This window comes from Pipistrellus hanaki, assembly GCF_964339955.1.
Source record: "Pipistrellus hanaki genome assembly, chromosome: 2".
NCBI lineage: Eukaryota > Metazoa > Chordata > Mammalia > Chiroptera > Vespertilionidae > Pipistrellus > Pipistrellus hanaki.
Window position 1 is genome coordinate 6,211,876 of NC_140504.1, and position 19,679 is coordinate 6,231,554.

General features: G+C 61.6%; 1 protein-coding gene across 2 annotated transcripts; it reads right to left on the reverse strand.

The window, feature by feature from the left end:
• Window positions 1-1,007: 1,007 nt before the first annotated feature.
• On the reverse strand, window positions 1,008-18,844 carry CBS (cystathionine beta-synthase). 2 transcript variants are annotated; one of them, XM_084873637.1, is made up of 17 exons: window positions 18,688-18,844; window positions 16,576-16,792; window positions 13,932-14,038; window positions 13,163-13,297; window positions 11,022-11,105; window positions 10,794-10,924; window positions 10,286-10,355; window positions 8,491-8,582; window positions 7,839-7,964; window positions 7,112-7,196; window positions 6,350-6,455; window positions 5,135-5,212; window positions 4,821-4,955; window positions 4,313-4,421; window positions 3,471-3,555; window positions 3,158-3,199; window positions 1,008-1,821 (listed from the first exon to the last, which is right to left on the reverse strand). In XM_084873637.1, the coding sequence occupies exons 2-17, from the start codon at window positions 16,782-16,784 to the stop codon at window positions 1,676-1,678; spliced, it is 1,740 nt and encodes a 579-aa protein (XP_084729763.1). In that variant the 5' UTR covers window positions 16,785-16,792; window positions 18,688-18,844; the 3' UTR covers window positions 1,008-1,675. The 2 variants fall into 2 exon arrangements, with proteins under 2 accessions (XP_084729763.1, XP_084729764.1); XM_084873638.1 differs by lacking the exon at window positions 3,158-3,199.
• Between the last annotated feature and the right edge of the window lie 835 nt (window positions 18,845-19,679).

Below are 19,679 nucleotides of genomic sequence, written 5' to 3' on the forward strand. Positions count from 1 at the left end.
CATAAGTAAATCCATGTATCTATGGCCAATTGATTGCCAGCAAGAGTGCTGAGACGAATCAATGGGGAAAGAATGTCTCTTCAACAAATGGACATCAACATAAAAGGATGACGCTGGACAACTTCATGTATACAACACCATGTATAAAAATTAACTCATAACGAGCTGACTTTGAGCTAAAAATATAGTTCTTAGAACTCCTACAACTGAATAAAAGACAATTTAAAGATGGGCAAAGAACTTGACTAGGCATTTCTCTCCAAAGACGATATATACGTAAATGAAAGGAAGCCTGATATCACTGGCAGTTAGAGAAAGGAAAATCAAGACCATGAGATGCCATGTCACACCCACTACCAGGGCAATAAATAAATAAATAAATAAGGAAATTAAGTATTGGCAAGGAGAAAGTGGAACCTCATGTATTGTGGTGGAACAGAAAATGGTACAACTACTATGGGATGCAGTTTGGCAGGTCTTTAAACAACCACAGAATTACACTACCCGGCAAGTGCAGTCCTGGGTATCCACCCAAAATTATTGAAAATAGTTATTCGAAACCGGTTTGGCTCAGTGGATAGAGCGTCGGCCTGTGGACTGAAAGGTCCCGGGTTCGATTCCGGTCAAGGGCATGTACCTTGGTTGCAGGCACATCCCCAGTCGGGGGTGTGCAAGAGGCAGCTGATCGATGATTCTCTCTCATCGATGTTTCTAGCTCTCTATCCCTCTCTCTTCCTCTGTGAAAAATCAATAAAAAATATATTTAAAAAAAAACAGAAAAAGAAAATAGTTATTCAAACCAACACGCATACATGACTGTTATAGCAGCATAATTCACAATAGCCAGAGAGGGGGAATAACCGGAGTGTCCATCGATGATAAACGGGTAAACAAAATGTGGCATACCCACACAGTGAAATATTCAGCCATAAAAGGAATGAAGTACTGACACCGACTACAAAATGAACCTTGAAAACATGGTAAGTGAAATAAGCCAGACACAAAAGGCCAGATTGTATAATCCATTTATCTGAAACATCCCAAACAGGTAAACCACAGGGAGACACAGCAGATTAGTGTTGCCAGGCAGGGGGAGGAGAGAATGGCTGCTTCTGGGGGTGATGAAAGGGCCCTGAACCTGGCAGAGGGGGGTGTAATAAATGCCACTGAAATTGTACATTTAAAACTTGTTCATTTTAGGTATGTGGATTTCACCTCAATTAAAAACCCAAATACTCAAGCCACTGGAACCAGCCCATTCCCACACAGACAGCGCTGCTGTGTGCGGCTCACTGCATGATCCTTACTTCCCGAGCCCCTTCTGCCGCTCCCCATCTGGATTCTCCTCCGGAAAAGGCATTTCCTTCTGCGTCCAGTCTACTCTGCCCCCACCATGCAGGGTTCATCCACCTGGCTGAGTTCCCTTTTAATAAGATTTCCTTGTTGAAACATTTTTCAAGAGAAAGTTAAAAAGAAAAGCACATTTTAATAAACCATAGATTCATCCAAGTGTCGGTGTTAATACAAGGGAAACTAACATTTACCCTGCCCTTGGGCTAAGAACCCTAAACCTGCTCATTGCTGCACTGGGCAGTGACCAGCACCGGGCACTTAAAAGGCACACAGGCTTGTTGTTCAGTGTGTGGGAGCCAAAGAGCAGGTGGCCTGTGCAGGGTCAGGGCTGGACTGCTCTGGAATCCAAGGCACTGGCTGACTTTGTCTTCTGGTCCCGCTCCCGGGCAGCCACGAAGTTCAGCAGGTCAATGGCGGTGACGACCCCGAACACCATCTGCCTCTTGCTGGACTTCTCAGGGCTGTGGTCTGAGGAGGGAATTAGGCAGTAGGTTAAAGCATCTCCACATGGAGCTGCCCCTGTTCCCAGACACTCAGCGGCTCCAACAGAGTGCGGCCCTGGGGACCGGCCCTGAGCCTGCCCAGGGCCTACAGGCTCAGTGTATTGTGGGAAGCTGCGCAGCACCCACGGAGGCCTTCTGCTCCCAGGAGCCATCTGGGCGAAGCTGCAGAGAGCAAGGTGCTAACCTCGCCAAGCCGTGCCCACTGGCCACACGCCTGTGGTCTGTCTGGGTGCCCAATGTTCCAGTCTTGCATGAAACTCCAGCACCAAGCACACCCATAAGCTACATCAGCTCACACCTCTGATTATCTTCAAATCCATGCTTTTCTCTGGGGCTTAGAGGGAACGCTGGCCCTGGGCCTGCTAAGAGCAGTGAGGATTGTTGAGGTGGTTCGACTTGACTGGCCCGTGGAATGCCCAGATTTGGTCAAACGCTCTCCTGGGTGTTTCTAGATGAGGTCACCATTTGAATCGGTAGGCTGAGCAAAGCAGGCTGCCCTCTGGTGTGAGTGGCGGGCCTCCTCTAACGAGCTGAAGACCGAGTAGGGAAAAAAGGCTCCCCATCTCAGAGGGGACCTTTCCAGCCTTTGGACTTGAACCGAAACATTGGCTTCTCCTGGGTTTCGAGTCTGCCCACTCCCCCTGCAGGTCATGGGACTCGCCAAACTAGTCATGTGAGCCAGACCTGGTAACAAATCTACATACACACATCCCACTGGCTCTGTTTCTCCGGAGACCCTTGTCATCACGAAGCACAGAGAGCCCGGTGGAGCTGAGGTGTGGGTGAGAAGCACCCAGGTCACATTTCTATCCCGCCAGACCCCAGCCCAGCAACTTGACATCTGCCCCCAGGCTGGAGTGCAGCGCGACAGAGGAGCCAGGCACCCTGCTGGCCTATTCAAGCACCTCAGGAAAAAACACGGGGAGCAGAGCGGACACCAGCTCCCACATTTCAGGGACTTGGAGGCAAAGTGGCATTTGGAGAAGTGTGTCCCCTGCAGGGGAGGGTGCTCTGTGCAGCCTCCGCAGCCTGGCCCTCCAGAACCTCGGAGCCTCATGCACAGCGGCGCTGGCCACCTCTGTCAAGGCTCAGAGCCTGTTATGACCCTGCAGTTCCGCCAACAGTACGGAGGCCGCAGTGGACACGGTACTGGGCGTGCTGTGCCCGAGGACATTCCTATAAGGACCCTGAAATTGGGACTCGTTCTGGGGTGTGATTACATACAAGTAAACGTGAGGTGAGGGAGAACCCTCCCAACCCAAGCTTCGGGGTCTGGTACCCCGGACAGCGGGCGTACATACCTGCAGGCCCCCCCACCACTCCTGCCAACGCCTGGTCCCGCGCTGTGGAGCCAAGGACGGGAGAGGGTTAGGCTTGGCCACCCAGACCCCAGGCGGCCCTCAGCTGGGTGGGGGGCGGGCTCCAGGGCACTCCCAATTCCGATTACAACCCTTCCCCTCGTGGGCACCCACAGGGGCTCCTCTAGGAACCGTGCCCAAGGCTGAGGATGATTGCAGGTCACCACCGAGTCCAAAAGCGCAGGCGGCAGCCTGGGACGGGCCTCAGGGGCCCGAGCCCTCAGGGCTCCCCAGCCCGGCCCCCAGCCCCACTTACACTGGATCTGCTCGTGCACCACCAGGGCGAAGTGGTCCGTCTCCAGGATGCGCGAGAGCATGCCCAGCGGGTCAGTCAGGCGGATCTGGAAGAGAGGCCGCCGTCAGCGCCCACTGGGCAGCCCAGCCAGGCCCTCGGCGGAGAGGAGCGCGATGGAACCTCAACTGTTTGGACAGCGTGCTCTCCCGGGGTCTCTCCTTGTTACAGGAACCGGGGATAGGGATGGGGAGGGGCCTGTAGGAACCACATGACAAGTGACGGCATTGGGAATGAAATGGCACGGATTCCAGTGACATGCCAGCTGTGTGTGTGTGTGTGTGTGTGTGTGTGTAGTGTGGGGGGAGGGGAAAGGAAGGTTAAATTATCTCCTAGGTTTGGGCTCAATCTTAGTCGCACTCACGGGAGGTTGGAGAAGGCAGGTGTGAAATGGGGACCAGGGAGAGGGGCACCCCGAAGGCGCTGCCCTCTGGGCCACAGAGAGCAGGGTCCAGTCGGACTGCCCAAGCCCGTCAGAGGGTGGCCAACATTGTCTGAGAAGCAGGCCTCTCCCAGGACCTTCTATTAAATCACTGTGTGCCAGGTGTCCTCGGGGGAAATGAGGGCCCGGTGTTAAGAAACCGACCCCCAGGCGTGGCCAGAATACAGCGGGCGTGCGCGAGCCCTCACGAATGGGCCTTTCCCCACCGGCTTCCCTGCAAAGCTGGGCCGAACTCTCAGAGGTATAGGTTCGAGGAGGGGCAGCCAGCACTGGCCCGGCTGGCACGGGAGCGGTGCAGAGGCTCGGGGACCCAGCCGCTCACCCAGGAAGCACTGTGCCCGCCCCCTAGGGCAGAAGCCCATACCTGCTTGAACTGCTTGTAGATGACCTTGTGAACTTGGTCTGATGGCTGCACCTTCCCCGCGAGCAGGCTGGACAGCATGTTCCCCAGAGTCACCATCCCCAGGATCACTCTGCGGGGGTGGGGGGAGGGTCAGTGCAGGGCCCTCCCTGAGACAGCAGGGCCCGCCCACAGCCGTCCTCCCTCCACGCCAGAATGTGGAATCCCTCTTAAAGTTCAACAGATACCTGCTGAGTGCCCACACGTGGCAGGAAGACAGTGATCAGATGCCCTGCCCCGGACCTGCCCATTCAGGGGCAGACAGTAAGCCATGAGTCCTTTGGGTATTTCCATCTGACAAGTGTCAGTCATGGGACCATGTCTCCTCCCGGGCTCAGGGCAGTCAGTGTGTGGGACACGGGTTAGCACGGCCACCCCCACCCAGCCAGCGCTCAGGAACATGGCCATGGACATCCCTATGCGGGGACTGAGGCCAGCCAGCCGCCCTGTCCTGGATGTGGCGGAGACTAACCCGGATTCATCGACCACGGGCACCTGGTCGAAGCCCTTCTCCCGGAGGATCTCGATGGTGTGCTTGCAGGTGACCGTGGGCAGCACTGTCAGCGGAGTGGACAGGCTCAGCTCTTGGACTTGGAGGTGCCACCACCTGAGGGGAGGGGGCAGGGCGGGGAGGGCTGAGGGCCGGCAGGTGGGAGTCCAGGACAACATCACGCAGGGAGAGTGGGGATGACCAGCCAGACGTGGGACAGGCACAGGCACCCGGGTCCCAGGGACCTCGTCCGCAGCCATGTGGCTCTGGGCGTGCCTGCTCAGAGGTGTGCTCACCAGGGCTTCTTCACCGTGAGGTCCTCCTCCTTCAGGAAGCCCTTCTGCAGCATCCACCTGTCACTCAGGAACTTGGACCTGCAGGAGACAGGTCAGCAGGGCCTGGCGGAGGGTCTCACCACCGTCTCTGCCCACACCAGGGGCACAGTTCCCACAGAAGCCCAGGACCCCTCCCAGACCCCACCGGTCCAGGAGCCCCCCACGTGGCTGGCTGGAGCTCCAGGAAGAGGCCTGGGAACCAGACTGTAGAGAGCCCGTGGGAATGTGATGTCCAGGGGCATCTGGTCTACCAGCACAGAGGTTCTGTTCTGGAACCTTTGCCGCCGGCCCCCTCCTCCCGGCCCTCCTCACTTCTGCTTCGCCAGAGGGAGCAGGGGAGCCTGATCCACTTGGGTCTAAGCCTCCAGACCAGGCCTTGGGGGTGCCAGGGACCTGCTCTAAAAAGGTGGACTGAAAGGGGAGGGGGGCTGTAAAGGGTAGGGGAAGCCATATACACTCAGTGGCCAGATTATTATGACTCTGAAAGCAGGTGTGATATAATAAAAGGCTGATATGTAAATTCTCCCCTCAACCAGCAGGCAGCCTGGCCAATCACCCATGTCCCCTCCCACTGGCGAGGCTGGCCGGACCCCACCCATGCACAAATTCATGCACCGGGCCTTTAATACACACACACACACACACACACACACACACACACACACACAGAGTGGCCAGATTATCATGCATTCAGAGATCATCATAATCTGGCCACTCAGTGCACATGGTGACGGGAGATGGACACACAATGCAACATACCAACCATGCACCACAGAAATGTGCACCTGAGGCCTATATGATCCTATTAACCAACGCCACCCCAACGAGTTTAAAGAAATAAGAACAAAGCGAAATGTTGCATCCTCCAATGGGCCAGAAGGCAAGATGGAGAACGCGGCAGAGATGATGCTCTACTCCGAGTGGAAGAGAATAAAAATAAACAAATAAACAAATAATACAAAGGTGGCTCCAGGACCCACGTAGAGGGGAGCAGATGACCTTGGGAGCTGTGGTGAGGCCTGGCTGGGGAGGGGAGTGCAGGGCTTGCCGGGCCCCTGACCCCACCCCGAACCCCTGCTGTCAGATCTCAGGGGAGATCCAGCGGCGTCACCTCAGCATCCCCCAGGCAGGACCGGGCAGGCCGGGCCTGCGCGGGAGGAGGGCGGAGGTGCTTACATGTAGTTGCGGACAGAGTCGGGCAGGATCACCACACAGCGCTGGCCCTCCCGCAGCTCCTGGGCCGCCTTCACCGCCACCGACATGGCGCTGCCCGAGCTGCCACCTGCCGAGACCCAGCCCAGTGTCAGAGGGAGGCGAGCCGGCAGAAGCCTGGTCCCCTCTCCTCGCCACAAAGCTCTGGAGATGGACACCCTCCAGCCTCTCCCAGCACCCGCCCCGCTTGGAACCCCATTGATGGGAGTTCCCCCCACCCCCACCCACCCAAGGACAAGGCTGGTCTTGATTGAAAAAGCCAGGTGTCCTGACATTCTGGCCCCAAAACATATACACCAATCACAGTGCTCCTCTCAGCAGCCACCCCTGCCCTCACTGGTGACTGTGGGAGAGTGAAGACACAGCTGCTTCCTCTTCCGTCAAGCTCTGGGCTCCCGGCCTCCCAGGCCCTTTCAGGCCCTCGTGCCATGCCTCGTGCTCCGGCGGTCAAACACAGGAGAGAGCATGCGGCTGCAGGGACCCACGGCCCCAGGACACTGACCCAGACCTCTGCCACACTGTACGGGCACTCCTACCGGCCTGTGGAGTGACCGCCGATCGGAGGACAGGCCGGCTGTCCCCCTAGGGGTCAGAGTGGACGGACGGCACCAGGGAAGCCGCCATGCAGCCCAGGATGGGGAGCCTTTACAATCTGGCCCGGAAGCCGGCAGAAGGCAAGCGCCCCCGTGTCTCTGCGCCCCGGCCGCCGCCCCGCCCGCCACTCACCGCACAGCAGTCCCTCCTGCGCAATCAGCATGCGGGCAAAGGCAAAGGACTCCTCGTCGTTGCACTTGAACCACTTGTCCACCACCTGCGGGCAGGACCAGACTGCCGGCTCCGGGGGGCGCTCGGGCGGGGGTGCCGCTGGGGTGGGGGGCCCCCAGCTGTGCTCACAACCTCACGGCTGCCCTCCGTCCAGGAAGCTGTGACCCCTAACGGGCACGGCCCGGGCCCTGCTCCGGGGTCTGAGACTCCCGTCTCCAAACCTGGAACCTTCTACCTCTCCCTGGTCCAACACACGTGCACGCGGCTATTCAACTGCCCGCCGGCTCCCGCGGCCCGGCCGTGTGTCCTGTGGCTGGACTCTCCGTCCCTCAGAACGAAGCCCCCTGGTGGGTCCTTCAGTCTGTTCTGGGGTCCTCACCTCTTAGGTTTCCCCTGCTCAACCGCCAGAGCTCCCGCCTCCACGGGGGCCTGGTCTGTGGGCACGGCCAGAGCTGAACTCTGGGAGACTTTGCCCCTTGGGTGCATGTCACTACCTGGATATGTGCAGCGTGCCGCCTGGTCCTGACCTGCGACTCCACCCTTCCGCTACCTGCTTGGGTAGGGTCATGTCTCTCCTCCTGCCCCACAGGAAAGCCAGCCGGGCGCCGGGGGTCAGCCAGCCATGCGGACGTGCAAGCTGGCCAAAGAGCGAGCCCCGAGGAGGGCACGCGAACACAGCCCCACCTACCGTCCGGTCCAGCACCGTGGGGATGAAGTCATAGCCAATCCCTTCCACCTCGTAGGCCGTCAGCTCCGTCCGGTTCAGCTCCTCGGGCTCAGCGAGGATGGAGCCTTCGGGATCCACCCCAATGATCTACAGGAGGAGACCGTTAGGGCTGGTGCCATCATCGGGGGCAAAGACCACCCCGGATGGGCACCTGTTAACGATCTGCGGGGGGTGCAGGTCTTGTTCCTGGCTCTGGGGTCAGGAGACCTGGGAGCCAGGGTGATTAAAACTCAGGGGCAGCTGGGGGAAGTGGTTCCAGGCAGTCCCCCGCACAGAACGTCCCTAGGCATCCTGGCACACGCCCCGGGGGCAGCGGGGCCTGGAGAACAAGGAACAGTGCTGGGCGCTGACCTCTTTCTGGGCAGAGGGAGGCTGTGGGCTCAGCACCACCTGCCACATATTTCTAGGAGCCCCACCCCAGGCCCCTCAACTCCAAACCCGGGGCCCTCCCTCTCAGAGCCCCAGACGGGGCACATGCAGGGCCTGAACCTAAAAGCTTCAAGATTCACAGTGACCCTTGGGCGCCACCCAAATGGACGCCCATCCCCCCATTTGGTCGCTGGGCTCCTCGCTCCCGGCAGAGCCCACACCCCCCTGGCCGCCCGGCACTCACTTTGCACCCAGGGCACTTCTCCTTCAGCTTCCTGGCAATGCCTGTGATGGTGCCTCCGGTGCCCGCCGAAGCCACCAGCATGTCCAGCTTCCCTGAAGGAAGAACGTTCTAATACGTGAAAACTCACTCGACCAAGATGAAGGCAGGTTGTCAAAAGGGTCAAACTTCAGTTCCCTCGGGCTCTCCTCACAGCCCTTTGTCCTTGAGCAGCATTCCCTGGGCCTCAGGGGCCGCGAGCTTCACCTCAGTCTCGGCACGGACTCTGTTTGGTGTAAGGCCCGGCAGGAGGAGCAGGAAGGACAGATGCAGAGGCTGCCTGCGGGGCACGGGGCCCAGGGAGGCTCCTCATGCGTTTTTTCTTTTTTAAAAAAAAATATCCTTTTATTGATTTCAGAGAGGAAGAGAGAGGGAGAGTGTGCCGCGCCAGCTCAGCCAGGTTCGGTGAGCTGAGAGGGGGCAGGCGGTGAAGGATGGAGAAAAGACAGACAAGAGAATGAAAGCTGGGGCTGGGCGGGACGCTGTCCTCTCCGATGAAGAGCTAGCGACAGCGCCCGGACCTCAAGCCGTGTCTTTATTTTATAGCTGATGCCACGCGGCAAAGTAAGGGTGTGGTCAGGATGTTTACCACATTCTCGTGGGTTTCGATCCCACTCAATTACATGCACCTGAACTCCATCAAGCCCACAGCACTCAGGCACGTGGGGGCCACAGGTTCAAGCTGACAACTGCAGCTGTTGGCTATACTTGTGCTGGGAGGGCTCTGCCCTCCACGCTGGGACTTGCACGTGGCCATGAGTGCACTGTGCCTTCTCATTAGGCTGAGGCGTGAACCTGTCCAAGCACGGTGGCCGCTCTCCACAGGAGAGAGAAACATCAATGATGGGAGAGAATCATTAATCAGCTGCCTCCTGCATGCCCCACACTGGTGATCAGCCCCCAACCCTGGCATGTGCCCTGATCGGGAACCGAACCGAGATCCCCTGGTTCACAGGTCGATGCTCAACCACTGCGGCCCCCGGCCAGGCACTATGCATTTCCTGTGCTGTCTGCTTTTGGCCGATGACAAAAAGGTAACTAACGTATGCAGGAACCAGAATCAATCACCCGGGCTTGGCTCAGAAATCATCTGGGCTCTCTCGCTGCCGAGCACCAGCCCAGGCATCCTGCAGACAGGTCCGCGCGGGCCCCGTGCCGAGGCAGAGGGCTGTTTTTGCCAAATGAGAGAATTCTCACACATAAAACTCTGGGGAGCCAATGCCTGGATCCCACCACCTGGCAGAATCCCCTCCTCTCTCCTAGGGAAACAGCCCTCCAGGAGCCATCACAGCCCCGCGGACGGGCCTTGGCACCGGTTACATGGAGATGTGCCAGGGAGCCTCAGGTCCGTAGAGAGTAAGCCAATCACGGCATTACCACCCAAGCTGGGAGACGGGAACACCTGAAGGTGGAATCCAAGGCCCAAGTCGGGGCTTGATGCCTCGTGCCCTTCAGCCACGTGAAGCCCCAGCTGTGAGCCCAGCTGTGAGCCCAGCAAGGGCACCCTCCCTGCCTGCACCCGCGAGCTTCTGCAGCCGGCACACAAACAAGACTGCCTGCTGTTGCGCAAGAGAGCACAACAGAAGCAGAAACCGCTCCAGAGAGATGCTCTGGGTAGCACTTCAGAGGGGGGACATTTGATCTGGGTTTTGAAGGACGCATAGGAGTTTGCCAAAGAGTGGGTAGGTGACCCAGACACCCCCAGACAACCAGGGAGAGCGGCGGGGAGGGTGGGGCGGGGCGGGAGAGGCGCACACACCATCGCACTGCTCCAGGATCTCCTCGGCCGTGCTGTCGTAGTGAGCCACGGGGTTGTTGATGTTGCGGTACTGCAGGAGAGAGCAGAGGAGCTGTGAGAGGCAGGCACACACGGCCACGGCAGCAGGCACAGGGCAGCGGGCAGTTTTAGGAGCCTCGGCAGACACAAACATTAAACCCCGCTCTTCAGATGCAAATTTCTGAGTCAATAACCCGGGAGCGAAATGAGTGAGACAGAAGGGCATCCAGGGAAAAGGGTTTTACATCTTCTGAGAGCTCCCAGCGTCCTCAGCCAAAGGCACGCCCACCCAGTACCATGACCCGAGGCCTGGCCGCACGCTGGAGGCTCCCGAGCTGGGAGACGCCTGGGGCACGTGCCACCACCTTCCGGCTCTCATCCTCTCAGCAGCCCCCATTCCTGCTGCAAGCGCGGCACCCCCCGCCCCGACACCCCAGGAGTCCCCCTGGGCCCACCCTCTGAATGCACAGCACCCCGGCCCCAGCCTCACCTGGTCCAGGATGTGAGAATTGGGGATCTCGTTCTTCAGCCGCCACGCCACCCCCACGTGCGACTCGGGGGAGTCGAACCTGGCGTTGGTGGGCGTCCTCACGATCTCAGCGCCCAGGGCCCGCAGAACGTCTACCTGCGGGCGACACGGAGCTCGGCCCTGCCCGGCCGCCCGGCCGCCCGCCGCCCGGCCGCCCGGGCTGGGGGTCCCGGGAGGCAGGCCCGCCACCTACCTTCTCCATGCTCATCTTCTCCGGCATCACGATGATGCAGCGGTAGCCCTTCACCGCGGCCGCCAGGGCCAGCCCGATCCCTGCGGAGCACAGGGTGAGCGCTGCCCGGCACCTGCAGCTGGTCTGGGTGCCCGAGACCAGCCGAGGGCCCCGGAGCGGGCACTGCAGGGTCCCCACGCCCCGCACTGCCCGCTGTCCGCAGGGGGGGAGAGAGTGCGGAGACAAGTGACAGGGCGTGTGCTCGCAGGGAAGGAGGGCCAGGGGCAAACACAAGCTCAATTCCTCCAGCTGCTGCTGGTGCCACGGCTCAGTGTGGGTGCCCAGCTCGGTGTGGGTGCCACGGCTCAGTGTGGGTGCCCGGCTCGGTGTGGGTGCCCGGCTTGGTTTGGGTGCCCGGCTCGGTGTGGGTGCCCGGCTCGGTGTGGGTGCCCGGCTCAGTGTGGGTGCCCGGCTCGGGGTGGGTGCCCGGCTCGGGGTGGGTGCCCGGCTCGGGGTGGGTGCCCGGCTCAGTGTGGGTGCCCGGCTCGGGGTGGGTGCCCGGCTTGGTGTGGGTGCCCGGCTCGGTGTGGGTGCCCACGGCTCAGTGTGGGTGCCCGGCTCGGTGTGGGTGCCCACGGCTCAGTGTGGGTGCCCGGCTCGGTGTGGGTGCCAGGCTCGGTGTGGGTGCCCACGGCTTGGTGTGGGTGCCACGGCTCAGTGTGGGTGCCCACGGCTCGGTGTGGGTGCCCACGGCTCAGTGTGGGTGCCACGGCTCGGTGTGGGTGCCCACGGCTCAGTGTGGGTGCCCGGCTCGGTGTGGGTGCCAGGCTCGGTGTGGGTGCCCGGCTCGGTGTGGGTGCCAGGCTCGGTGTGGGTGCCCGGCTCGGTGTGGGTGCCCACGGCTTGGTGTGGGTGCCACGGCTCAGTGTGGGTGCCCACGGCTCGGTGTGGGTGCCCACGGCTCAGTGTGGGTGCCACGGCTCGGTGTGGGTGCCCACGGCTCAGTGTGGGTGCCACGGCTCGGTGTGGGTGCCCACGGCTCAGTGTGGGTGCCCGGCTCGGTGTGGGTGCCCGGCTCGGGGTGGGTGCCCGGCTCAGTGTGGGTGCCCGGCTCAGTGTGGGTGCCGAGGACCGTAGCAAGGAGACCAAACACTGTGGGCCTTGGGTGGGCACCGGTCCTTCCAGGAAAGGGAGGATGGCCCCGGAGGCAGGCCGAGCCCAGCAGGCGGCCTCCCTGGTCACAAAGGGGTCGGGGCCGCCGTCCAGAGGGCAGGGGTTCGAGCCGAAGAGAATTCCTGTGGACCCGACGGAATTTGCCCGCCTGGGCTTCAGACTCGCCGGGGACCAAGCACCCCTCCTCTGTCTGGTCCCGCCCTTTGCATCAGGGGAGTCCGTCCTATGTTTTTGAACCCCGTGACCCGCTGGTTTCACAGGCTCACAGCTGGGGGAACCGGCCGGGAGGACGCACCCCCACCCTGACGGGGATGAGCCCTGGCCTGCAGGGAAGAGGCTGGAGGAGCGGACTTGTGGGGCCGCTGGGGTGATCTGCATGTGAGAAGGCATGGATCCGGGGGCCAGGCGGCAGAGCTACGGGCTGACCTGTGTCCTCGGAAATTCCTACACGGAATTATTAAATTAAATCGCCTCAGAAAGCAACTGTGCTTGGGGTGGTCTTAGAAGAGGGGGTAAGGCTAAGTGAGGTCACGCAGGACAGGTGTCCGCGGAGTAAGAGGAGGACACGGACACGTGGGGAGGGGCGGCCGCGTGAGGAGCAGGGAGGCAGCGGCCAGTGCCCAGGAGAGGCCTCGGGAGGAACCAGCCTGCGAACCCCTGGCCTGGCCTCCACCCCCAGGACGGGCAGGGGGCCGGCGAGCTGGCTAAGCCGCCCTCGGGGGTTTCTGTCACAGCAGCAGGAGGGATCTAGGCAGATTTCCAGTCTGGAGGGGGGACGGGTAGCAGCTCAGGTGAGCATCCGACATCAACACAGGCCTGGCTGCCAGATGGCGGAGGAGGCGGCACAGCACGCAGCTGCTGGCGGGCACTCTGCCGAGCGAACGGCGGGGAAGAGCCGCCGGCCAGGCCTGCGAAGCAGTAGGGGATCCTCTCACCCGGGTCCCCCCGCCCGGGGCCCCTGCGGGCCGGGCCTGCCAGCGCCCACCTGTGTTCCCGGACGTGGGCTCGATGATGGTGTCGCCGGGCTTCAGCACGCCCGCGCGCTCCGCCTCCTCCACCATGCGCTGGCTGATGCGGTCCTTCACGCTCCCGCCCGCGTTGAAGAACTCACACTTGGCCACTGGGCGCCGGAGACGGGTCATGAGACGGGACGGCCCCGGACCCCCGTCCGTCCCCTCCCCCACTCCCTGATCCCCCCGGAGGCAGGGCCAGGCCTGGTCTCCGCGGGTCTGTGCACCGGCCCCCTCCACGCCCACACACCACCCAGCTGGCAGGGCCCTGCAGAGACCACGTGGCAGCTCCCAGGGAAGGAGACAGACGCCCCCAAAGGAGCCCCCACCGGGGGGACGGGTCAGACCCCCAGCAGTCCCAACAGGAGCTTGCGGGCGAACAGCGGTCGGCTCGCTTGAGCCCCTGCACCCGTAAGGCCCAGGCATACCCAGTGGCCCCTGCCAGGCAACTTGATGCCCCGAAGTCACTGCACCCTGATCACACCCTGGACCAGGCCCCCCAAACCCTCCACACCCCGCCTCCCACCGCCCAGGCTCTCTACTCTGCCACTCGCCCTGCCCAGCTGTCCTTCCCTGGGCCCAGGCCTTCGCTCTGCTCTTTCCTCAGCACTACTTCCCCCACCTCCTCAAAGTTCGTAGTGTTTGCAAGAGGAAATGCTGCCCGGGCCAGCCTACGACACCCAGCCCCCGCCCCCGAGCCCCCAGCCCCGCGGGCCGAGCGCGGACGGGGAAGCGGGTACTCACGGAGCTCACACTTCAGGCCAAAGTTCTTCCCGATCTTATTGATCCTCACCATGGGGGTATCTCCAATTTTCTTCAGGATGTTTGGCAAGATTTTGGGCGATTTTGCCCTAAAACAGAAGAGCCCATGATTATTCAGAAAAACAGGATGATACCAGCCCTGGCAGGTCCGCACATTCTTTTAAGTCAAAGAACTGCCCTGGCCGGTGGCTCATCTATCAAAGGTTGCCGATTGGGCCCAGCTGGTGTGGGTGTGACGCAGAGGCTGGCCATCAAACTGGGAGCCAGGAGGTCATGGTTCGATTCCCAGTCAGGGCACATGGCTGGGCTATGGGCTAACCCCCAGCGAGAGGCATGCAAGAGGCAGCTGACCAATGATTCTCTCTCACTGATGTTTCTCTCTCTCTCTCTCTCTCCTGCTCCCTTCCTCTCTGAAAACAATTTTTTAAATTATATGTATTTTTTTAAAAGGTTGTGGGTTCAATCCCAGAGGCCCCAAAACTGGTAAAACCTGCTGCCTTCCACGCAGACAAGCTGGCATCCGGCTGCTCCCTCCACTGTGGAAGGAGCTGGAAGGGACAGCCAGGCCAGAGGCAGGTGCCAGGCGAGGGGGGAGCTAGGCTGGGGGCAAAGGGCTCCTGACCCCACTCTGGAGGCCAGGTTCTTGGGGCCACGCAGGGTTGGCTCATTAACTAGTTAAAGCCAAGGCCGGACAGAGGTAAACACCGAACCGTCACGTGGTGGTGGCGAAGGTCACAGCAGCCCGGCCAGGGTTGGGGCGGCCAGAGCGGGCTGTGGGTGGCCCACCCACCGCTAGGTGGGGGGGAGGGGTGGGGCAGGCAGAGAACCCAGGTCACCTTGCCTGCGGTCATCAGGGCAGGCCCGGGGAGAGCCTGAACCGCAGTGGCCCTGGGTCACGTTCTCTCAATGGCTTGCACTGTGCCAGCCCGAGGCCTCCAGGACAACCCCACTGGTTCTTAGAACCCCCCCTCCCCCATACACACACACTCCTTACCAGGGCCAGGGCCCTGCCTCCCCACCCCCTGAGGCCCCTCCACTCACTTGTCTGCTTCCACTCTGGCCCTCGTTGTAAACCCACCCCACCTCGGGACCCCCTGGAACCCCCTTTCCCAGAAACCCACACGTCGGCACCTTCTGCCTGTGCAGTACCAGCTCCAGGGCCTTCCCCTGGCCAGGCCACCTGTCTCCCAATCAGGAACCCCAAGGGGCTGTCTCCTCTCGGGGACCTTGGTCTGGTGTCCCCCCCGGCAGGTAAGCTCCCGCCTGACCTGGGCCCAGGCCCAGCTCCCTTCTAACTGGTACCTGACCCAGGACAGGGCACAGGGCCCAGCTTCCAGCGGGATTAGCCCTTAGGGCTTTCGGAAGGGTGACTAGACCAGGAAGTGAGCGGCAGGTGTCATGCTGTCACACAACCTTCCGCCCCGGGCCCCAGAGGGAGGTCCCCCACCCTCGGACCCGGTCTTCCCTGCCTGCCCCCAGCGGCCACACCCCGCCGTCACCCGAGGCTTCGTTTGCTCTGGCACCGAGGGCTCATCCTGGTTGGCCAGCGGCCCACTGGCCTCCTAAGCACCCAGCGCTGAGATACGTTCAGCGCTTGAGCTTCTGGGTTTGTAAATTTCCATTCCTATTTATTGGCCCCACAGAGCAGTACACCCCTGTCTCCACCCCCAGTTCTGATCCTAAAATCAATAACCAGGAATGTTGGTAACGCAGGTTATACAGAATAAGAACCCAATATCTAAGCCCAGCTGGCAGGGCTCGATGGTTGGGCATCGACCTATGAACCAGGAGGTCACGGTTCAATGTGGGCTCAGTCCCCAGTGTGGGGCCTGCTGGAGGCCGCCTATCAGTGATTCTCTCTCATCATTGATGTTTCTCTCTCTCTCTCTCCCTTTCTTTTTGAAATGAATAAAAATATATTTAAAAACACACAAAAGCAAAAACAAAAGAATCAAACATCTAAAAACATAATCTTTGACTCTGAAAGATTACACAAGGGAAATAAAGATGGTTATCTAACACAGGGAGCTCAATTTAAGTTTCCCAGTGGGCCGGGGGCTCTGTCTTTTTTTCCTTTGGCCGGATAGATCTCATGCACCTACAACAGGGCACAGCACACAGTAGGAGCTTCATAAAGATGGGCTGAGAACTTGAATGAATATGGTTTCTATTGTAGTTGTTCGGAACAAGATAATGGCTACTTCTACCCACTGGAAGGCTTAAAAAATTGTGGTTAATTCACCCAACAGTCTCTGTCCAACCACAAAAAGAGGTCACTATGGAAAAGTAGTGATGGTCCGGAGCAAAGTTTACGACTTCGAGTTCAGCAGGAGGTGTGGTGTGAACCTAACGCTGAAAACGCAGTCACCTCAGACCCCAGTGGGAGCCGGCCGCCCTGCCAGGGAGCCTCACCCTGCCCCTCCCTCAGTGTGCCACGTGGGCGCTCAGCATCTACCCGTGCTGGGCACCAACCCGCGGGCTGGCTGCGGCGCCAACAAGCCCTGGCCTGAGCCTTGGTGCACAGCGCCCCCACCCAGCAGCTCACCACCAGCTCAGTGATGGCAAGGGGGTGGGTCACACCCCAAGTCCGCGTGGCTCCGCCCTCCAGGCCGGGGCAGGGACTTACAAGGCCGTGTGGTGATGTGGAGAGTCCGAGATGGGCCTGCCCAGCTTCCAGGAGCACCTGCTCGGGGTATCGGGCCGGATCCACTGGTGGTCCTTGGGGTCCTTGTCCCCTGCGGGCCCCTGCTCCAGGCTCCTTTTTCCTGAGTGTGTGCCTGAGAGGTGGGGGCACCTGGCCACCCCCTGTGCTGCTTGGAAGGTCTCAGAAGACATGCTTCGCTCTGCCAGAGGACGGAGAGAGAAGCCTCGGTTCAGGCCGTTCCCAGACGCTGCGGAAGAGCCTGCTCTGGTGCGGCTGGGCCCGGGGACTGCTGCCTGCCCCCCTGCCCTCTCGGGGTGCAGGGCTCCGCACACTCAGGGGCTCAGAAAGAACAGGCACCAAGTGCTCGGACAAGTTTGGTGGTTTCTCAAAAGATTAACTAGCCTGGCCGGCATGGCTGAGTCAGTCTATGTAAGAACCAGGAGGTCAGGGTTCCATTCCCAGTCAGGGCAATGCCAAGTTTGCAGGCTCCATCCCCAGTGTGGGGAGTGCAGGAGGCAGCCGATCCATGATCCTCTCTCCTCACTGATGTTTCTCTCTCTCCCTCTCTCTTCCTCTCTGAAATCAATAAGCAAACAAACAAACAAATAAATAAGGTTAACTACCCCCCAATTCTACTCCTGGCATCTATCCAAAAAAATGGAAACATATTTGCACACCACATTCATCACAGCACTATTCACAACAGCCACAGTGTGCAGACAAAGCAAGTGGTCTTGGCGATACAAAGTGTGGCATATTCATACAATGAGGTGTTATTTGGCCAAGCCGGGCTGATAAGGGGGACAGAGCCTCCCGGCCCTGTCCTGCACCTGGCCCGTGGGGACGGGACCCTTCCATTCTGCAGGAGCCCCCCCCCACCCCGCAGCCTGCAGCACCCTGGCTGGTGGGCGCCTGCTGGGTCCCGGGACTGGCCACAGTCCCACCCAGACCGGCCCCAGCACATACAGGCAGCTCCTTCTTGGCAACTAGCCTCCCTGGAGCACCCTCCAGCGCGGTAAGGGGCTGATGGGAAATGAATCGAAATCGATCTGGTGCGCAGAACCCAAAGGCACTCTGCTGGGCAACAAGGGTCTGAACCTGCAGTGCAGGACGTGGCTTCCGGGGGGCTGCTGCAGAGTGGGGGGGGCTGCTGCAGAGTGGGGGGCGGGCTCACTGTGAGGTCTGATCAAATAACTGAATGGACACCCCTCCCCCCGGAACTGGCTTTTCAGGCCGTTTCACGATGGACATCCCCCTCGCCCAGACCACATTTCACTTGCTGCGACCACTCCGGGGACGCCCAGGCAAAAGCCCGCCAAGCCCTTTACAGGCTGCTGCTCCGGTCCCTGCGGGCTGGGGCCGGCCAGGCTCAGCCACCTGGTGCGCGGACGGTGGGATAAACCCGCAATCCCTCACCATGCCGCCCCTGCCTTCCTCCTCCTCCGCCTTCCTCCTCCTCCGCCTTCCTCCTCCGGGGTCGCAGTCCCCGTGCACGCAGGGCCATCCGCCTTGGTGGCCCCCAGGGGGCGGTGAGGGCCCGGGCGGATGGAAATCAGAGAACTGCCAGGTGGGAGGCCGCGGCCACTCAGCAGATCTGGACACCGGATTTGGGGGGTGGGGGCCTCTCGGGGACACAGTTTGGGATCCATACGCCCGACTAATCCCGAGGCTAAAAGTTTTGGTCCCCGCCCCGCCCCCAACCGCCCCCGCGCCGGGCTGGGCCCCGCGCACCTACATCCACATCCACCCGCACCCGGCCAGCGGCGGGAAGGGGCACTTTCCCGTCCGAAAAGCCGCGAAAACCCTATTACAGCTCATCGCCCTCAAATGCCGCCCCCCCCCCCGGGTCCCCGCGGGGCGCTCCCAGGCTCGCGGCCCCGCGCCCCCCGCAGGCCCAGTGGGGTTCGGCCGGGGCCACGTGGGCGCTGAGCCCCGGCTTCGGGGAGCTCCGGACCCGCGGGAGTGGGTCCCGGGGGACCGGGAGGGGTGGCCGGCTCCTCTCCGCCGCGAGCGGCTGCAGATGATGCAACCCCGGCGGGGGGCGGAGACCCGGGACCCCGGGGCCCCGGGCCGGGCCGGCCGGGCAGTGCCCACCTGGATGGAGCGCGGGGAGGCGGCGAGCGGGCGCGTCCGAGGCGGGAGCGGCGGCGGCGAGGCGAGCGGCGCGGAGAAGACTCGACCCCCGGCGCGGGCGGCACTCTGACCCCGCCGAGCGCGGCTGCACGGCGATTGGCCGGCGGCGGGGGCGAGGGCCGGCGCCCGACCAATCCCGAGCGCGGAGCGCCCGCCCGCCGCCCCGCCCCCGCCACGCCCCCTACTTCCCCCTCCTCGCCTCCTCTCTCCCCCTCCCCCCTCCCCCCTCCGGAGGGGGCAGGGCCGCTCCCCTCCCGGCCCCCCTGCAGCCCCGCGGGTGGGGACCCCACCCCATGCCCGACCCACGCCCCGCTCGCCCCACCCACTCCCCCTGCTCAGCCGGGCGCAGCCCCCTCCCCGCTGCCCGCCCCCTCCCCGCGGCTTCCCTATGGCCCCGGACCCCCAGGTCCCGCCCGGGTCCGCCCCTCCGGCTGGGCGGACGCGCAGTCCCCGTTGTCCCGAGGCGTTTTACCGGTAACGGCTCGCCTTGCGGGCTAATGAATGCTAGGTGTGCCGGCTGGTGGGGCAGGACTTGGAGGGCCCCAGGGATGAGCCTCTGCAAACCTCTCGCCCTGGGGCCCCCGCCGCCTGGTCCCCCCTCGCTGGGGGCCTGCAGGGCCGAACGCTGAGGCTGCCCCGCGCACAGTGGGCGCCTGGGATCCGCATGAACAGGTGGGAGGGTTTTCAGGATCATTCCTCGCCCCTCCTTGTCCCGGGGCTCAGACACTCAGGAAGCCACCCCAGCTCACTGAGCCTTGGTCAGAAGTCTCAACAGCCTCTTAAACAGAGGTCACACAGGCGGTCCCCATCCATAGGTATTGGGGCTACCGGCCAGGAGGGGCCTGGAGGCCCCTGGGAGGTCACGTCTAACAATATTGCAAATATGTGTGCTCCGGAGTCCCCGGGACTGAGTGGAGTACCCCTCACCCCGACTTTCTCAGCACCGGGCCAGT